This window comes from Perca fluviatilis, chromosome 8, assembly GCF_010015445.1.
Source record: "Perca fluviatilis chromosome 8, GENO_Pfluv_1.0, whole genome shotgun sequence".
Lineage (NCBI taxonomy): Eukaryota > Metazoa > Chordata > Actinopteri > Perciformes > Percidae > Perca > Perca fluviatilis.
The window spans coordinates 32,602,255-32,608,716 of NC_053119.1; the positions used below are offsets into that span (position 1 = coordinate 32,602,255).

General features: G+C 39.6%; 1 protein-coding gene across 1 annotated transcript in view; it reads left to right on the forward strand.

The window, feature by feature from the left end:
* Positions 1–6,462, forward strand: part of LOC120564557 (nucleoprotein TPR-like) — a 33,256-nt gene that overhangs the window by 7,836 nt on the left and 18,958 nt on the right. The window contains exon 8 of the mRNA XM_039809656.1: positions 1,351–1,389. Coding sequence (XP_039665590.1) covers positions 1,351–1,389 — 39 coding nt within the window. The remainder of the gene's footprint in view (positions 1–1,350; positions 1,390–6,462) is intronic.

Genomic DNA, 6,462 nt, shown 5'->3' on the forward strand with positions numbered 1-6,462 from the left:
CTTCATCAAAGAGTCCAGTCATGACAGTAAAAAAGCTCAGCTATGGTGAGAAATTTTGAAACAGTGCGTCAGAGTTAAGTACAGTACAGTAGAGCGGGACAAGGCTGTTGTGTCACGCCTCAGCAGTTGGCATCCGGCCACATTTCTAAATAAAAGCATAGGGCCTCTACTAATAATTATATATATATACACATATATATATATATATATATATATATATATATATATGTATATGTGTATATATATATATATATATATATAAAAATCTGATTTTATGCAAGCAAATATGTTAGAAACAATGCATCCAAAATTGTATCAGGTGCACACTTTTTTAATTGATGCACTTGCATCATGCACTCTTATCTTGGCACACCAATGCAAATTGGTGAATATTACCATTCCTATAAATCTCAAAATCAAACAAATGACAGGGGGAAAACTGCCCACAACTACAATAATAAAAAAGGCAAATATAATCTTTATATAAAATGCAGGTATAGACCCTCTTGATTTACCATATTTCAGCATTTATTAATAATTAACCATATTTTTTGGAAGGTTATTGATTAATCCTTGTAGACATGAAGTGTGTTTTGGAACAGTCATGTTAGCCTCTAAAATTAGCATTAATTACTTCTGTCTCAAGTAATTGGTTGTCTTTGTAAGCAGGCTGGCAGATGTAGACAGTATAGAATTGTAATAATAGTAGTAATAATAATGAGGGGCAACCCTAATCTAATTGCATCCAGAGGCGTCTCCATTAATAATATCTTGATTCATCTGAATACACATTGTATACGTCCACCATAAAAAATGTGGCGTTAAAATGAATTTGCTTTAACTCATTATGCTTTAATTTCCACCCTATTTTTTTTTCTTATTTTTTATTCCCCCCACCCCAAAAAAAATCTCTAAAAACAAAAAACTTATCCATATTGACAATTGAGATTCAAAGTTCATTCTTGACTTTGGAAACAGCAGCCAACAAATACATATTTATTAGAAGGATAACCCCATGAGATGAATAATTTCCTTTTTGAGGGGGTCCTTTCCTCAAGGTCTATTCTGTAGTGTGTGTGTGTGTGTGTGTGTGTGTGTGTGTGTGTGTGTGTGTGTGTGTGGTGTGTGTGTGTGTGTGTGTGTGTGTGTGTGTGTGTGTGTGTGTGTGTGTGTGTGTGTGTGTGTGTGTGTGTGGTATAAATATGTGGCATCTTTATTTATTGTGTACACAAATGTTGGGTAAATGTGTGTCTTGTAACTGATTTTTTTTTTTTTTTTTAAATTAAAAAAAAAAAAACACCCCAATGATTGGCTCATCAGAGTTGATTTTATTTTACTTATGTTTCACAGTTACTGAAGTACAACTTAGAGAAGAAATCAAGTGAGCTGGTAAGTAAGGATTTTCTACTTTCTATACAAATTGTTGATAGAGGATGGGAGGTGGGAGTGAGAAAAATTAAGAGGAGGATGAGGGAATGGTGCTAAGGAGGGATAGGTTTAGAGAGAAGAGCTTATCAGAAGTAACGGATAGGGAGTGTGTGACACTTTGAACTGCCAGCACAGCAGAGAAAATATCTCTATTAAAATGTTTTATAACTGGGCCTCGCTCGGTTTAACCTTCTTCACATAACAGTGGCTCAGTAGTGTGAGAGGGAGTCAAAGTGAGCTGGTGTATTGGAGAGAGGGATAGGAGGGAGTGAGAATGAGAGCAAAGGAAGGGATTGAGTGGGAAAACGAAAGTGAAGTAAAGAATCTGCTCCGCTTAATACAGACAATCAAACTATAATGGCAGTTTGAAGAGCGATAAAGCGCTCTGACGCGTGTATTGAGTTGATTCCTTTATCCCACAAAAAAGACAAGACCTTGACATCGGTTTCCCCTGTAACAGTATGCTATATCTATCAAAATGTGCCACTGCCATTAGCCTCCTCTAGTTTTGTGACTGCCTTTTAAACTGAGCAACCTACATGGAGCATGCTTCTTTTTTAAAGGCTAACTCCTTTCCTTAAGGAAAACTTTCACATGTTGGGGAAAGCATCCATTTGCTTTTTTTTTTTTTGCTGGGGATTTAGATGAGAAGATCAATACTACTCTGATGTCTGTGCGCTGACTACAGACCAGCCAGCAGCCAATTAGTTTGCTTGACAGAAAGACTGAAAACAGTGGGAAACAGCTAGCCTGACCCTGTCCAAAGTTGCAACAAATCAGCCCACCAGAACCTTTTAAAGCTCACTAATTTCCATTTTATATCTTGTTTTTTAATTCATACAAAAACAGAAGTTTGAAAATGACAAGTTTGGATTTTACAGGATGTTTTTTGCCAGACAATTGCTTGGTGGTGATTTACTGGAGCCTTGACATCACTTTAGTAGGTGGATTCTTTTGGACCTTTGACCAAAGCCAGGCTACAGGGTTTCCGTGGGGTCTTAAAAAGTCTTCAATTTCAAAATCAAAATTTAAGGCCTTAAAAAGTCGTACATTTTCTGAAATATTGTGTCTAGGTCTTCAATTAATTTCCCTAAGTCCATGTATCTAATGCTCATTGGAATGCTCTCGCAGCACTTAAGAATGTTTATTTCTTTTCGCCATAGCGCAGAGATCGACAAGTGGCTCATGGTCAGCCACTGTGGTACATGATGGCATATACCACATATACCACTTTGACAGCGGCATAAACCGATCCACTGGCGGCACTGGCCACTCACTAGTAGGCCTGGCAAACTCAATTATTTTTAAAGATTTGGGTTATTCTGAGTCACTCACTAAACTGATCTAGGTTGTGCAAGTCACTTGAGTCAGTATTGCTAAATCGCCAAGGAACCTCCGTCCTACTCGCCACCTCATGCAGCTGCTCACTGTCACGATCGTCGGGGAAAGGTGGACCCAAATGCAGAGAGTGCAGTTAAAGGTAGGTTGAGCAGAGGATTTATTTCTCAACAATGTCCAAAACAGGATATCCAAAAGCTAGGAATGCAGAGAACAGGGTAGAATCCAAACTGAACTTGCAGACACAGACTACCGAAACAACAACAATGACCTGACACAAGACAAGGGAAACACAAAGACTAAATACACAGGATAACGAGGACTAACAAGGGACAGGTGGCCACAAGGCTGGGAAACAGGTGAAACACATTAGGGTAATCACAAGGGAGGGAAAACACAGGAAGTAAAAGACAAGACAAGACAGAAACCCAGACCGTCAAAATAAAACAGGAAACAGAACATACAGAACGTACAACCCTGACACTCACAAGAGAGCCATTTAGTCACAGGAGAGAAAGCATTTTGAGCCAGACTGTTTTTTTTATTGTCTTAACTTAGTGTAGCCTAAGCAATATATAGGCTTTCAATGTCGACATAGAAAAAGGAACGGACAATTTTGATATGCTACATCTATACACCAAACCTATAAGCATGTTATTTTAGAAGTGAAAGAATGGCTTTTGTTGTGGATTTGCTTTTCACCCTGACTCGAGGAGAAACTAAACTCACTCGTCTGCCACAGATCCACTCATGACAACGTAGCCGGCCGATTTGCGCAACTCATGAGTTCCATGGTCTACCGAGCTTGCATTTTTTCGGACCTCGACCTAATTGCATTTTAATATACTACATGTATACACCAAACCTACAATAGGCCTAGGCTACCTGCAGAACATTGTATGTTATTTCAGAAGGGAAAGATTGGCTTTTGTTGTGGATTTGCTTTTCACTCTGACTTGAGGAGAGACTTCATTCGCTCTACAGAGCCACTCATGACAACGTAGCCGGCTGATTGGCGCGACTCATGAGTCATGATGACTTGGGAGTCCCATGGTCTGCGAGCTTGCAATGTTTCCGACTCTGAGTCTGCGGGTCGGGAAGTTCCTATAACCTGTCTCGGACTGTCTCTGCTCATTCAGTTGCTTGAGTTGACTTGTGTGGTTGCCTACAAAATTGTAAGTTATAAAGCTTTTGGCAGCTAAGATGGCTAGGACTAGTAGTAGCTAATGTTGCAAGAGGTTTGTGTGTGGCGCTGTTATTTTAGATTGAATTGTAGTAGGACTCAAGTGATCCAAGTTAATGATACTAGAGACTCGCGACTCATGAGTTAATTTAAAGACACGGGTGAAAGATCCGAGTGAGTCACGACTAAAACAGGTTTACTCACTACACCGACCTGTGGCGGTTGTGTTCCACCGGCACACCGTTTGACGGCATGTGAACGTGGTAATGTTAGGCAACTGTCAGTGACAAACTGTTAAGTAATTTAATATATGCACATAACTACTACTATACACATAACTTAATGGTATGTTCAGTTACAGTTGGTAAGTTAGTGGTGCATTCAATGTTATTGTAAAATACCCTTTTGTCATTGTTCTTTTTTTGTCATATACCATATTTTCCGCACTATAAGGCGCACCGGATTATAAGGCGCACCTTCAATGAATGGCCTATTTTAGAACGTTTTTCATATATAGGGCGCACCGGATTATAAGGCGCATAGAATAGAAGATACTGCAGTCAAACGTTTGACTGGGGTTGTGTAATGCATCCACTAGATGGAGCTGTGCTAAAGGGAATGTCAACAAAACCGTCAGATGAAGTCAAACTTTATGAAGCGTTCTGACAACTCCGTTCACTCCCTCCTTATAGCATTTAAATCTAAGTGGTCCGAGAAAATGGCGATCGTCTCAACGTGGTCCCTGACCATTGACATAAAACATGTTGTCATCGGCTTGTCCGCTTCCATTGGCCATATCAGAGGCAAACCTGAACGGATTGGCTAATATGAGCTACCAATCGAAAGCTTAGAAGCTAGGGAATACGATGACGCCCACATCGATGATGTAGCAAGCTGGGCAGAGAAGCTAGCGGCGATGACAAGTGCGGAAATGGAAAACGCGTTTTTCCGTTGTGATTCGGCCAGAAACTTCAACATTGTGAGGCGAACAGATCGTTTTGGAATATAAAGCTTGGATATTACATTTCCTTGGACTCTTGTGGATTTATGAAAATCAAGTTTTGGCCAAAATACCTTGCTGAAAGCAACGACAAATAGTATTAATTATCTTAATATTTTTATTTAATTTTTTTTAAGTTATTTATGCTTAATTTCTTTTGGCTTAATTATTTAAATTTTATTGTTTTTTTTAATTTTTTTGCTTTAAAGTTAAAAGCGAGACAGTAAATATTTCGTTTTTCATCCAGTAGCATGTTCGACACCTATATTAAGCTGAATTATTTGCATTGTTTGTTTTTTGTTAGTACCATTGTGCATTACTATATATGGCTTTCCATCATCGTAAAAAACAGAGGGTTAAGTGTGTTGCCAAGGGAAAAATTAGTTGATGAGAAGTGGAATTGAACCCAAATCTCCAAACAAAAGCGAGAAAGAAAAAAAACCACCTGTATTGTTTCTATTGCGGTGCATGGCTGTAGATTTTAATATTTAATGCTTTAAAGTTATAGCGCTTGAATGATTGAAGATTTAAAAAGCGCGAGTGTAATAAAAAACAGTGAAAAAGTTGATATATATAAGGACGTGTTCTTAAGCTGCTTACCATTAAGGCTCTTCTCATTCTGCTGTCGCTGTTTTTATGCTTTAAAGTTATAAAAGCAGCGAATGAGTGGAAGGTTACAGCGCAGTGTCCGTCAGCGAAGGCAGTGATCGAAGGATTGATCCATATAAAGGCGCACGGATTATAAGAAGCACTGTCGTTTTAGAAATTAAGGCTTTTAGTAGCCTTTGTCGCAACTTAGAAAAAAAAGCAAAGAAAAACAAGAGGGAAGGACAGCGACGAAAGGCCCGGCCAACCCGGCAGTGACCGGAGAGGTGACCAAAAGGCGACCGGAAAAGGCGCACGTCGGGAGAAAAGGCGGCGCCGGCGGGTACCCACTGCTTTTGGTCTATATATATTTCTGTCATTTCCTTTTCTCAACCTTCATTGCTTTCCGGCCCTCGCCGTGCTTCCAGGCCTTGTTTCCAAGAGGCCCTCCCCCCACGCATTACATTCATTAGCTTTAGCTGCACCACTCAAAGTTATTACAGTGGCTATATATGTGAGAACGACGCGGAGCAACAGGAAGGGCAGGGACACGGAGAGAACCCAGCCGCACAGGCACGCTGGCCACCACCCTACATAGTGACATGTTCTTTCACTCCATAAAATAGTGTAGTAGCGGTAGATTCGTTAGATCTCCACCGGCGGTTTAAGACGCGTTAACAACATATTTTTTTAGTTTTATTGTTTTAGAACGGTATCAGAAAAAATCCAAACAATACCCAACCCTTCTCTAGGTCCTCACAAAGGTGACTAGACACCAGTTTTATAATGTGAATGAGGAAATCAGAGGAATTGTTTCTTTGACCACTACCTGTTGTTAATACATAAGCGTAGCGTGCTTACTTTCTTATTAACTGATCCTGTCCATGTTGGTAAAGTAACATACCCTGTCTTATAAGAAGGAGAACAG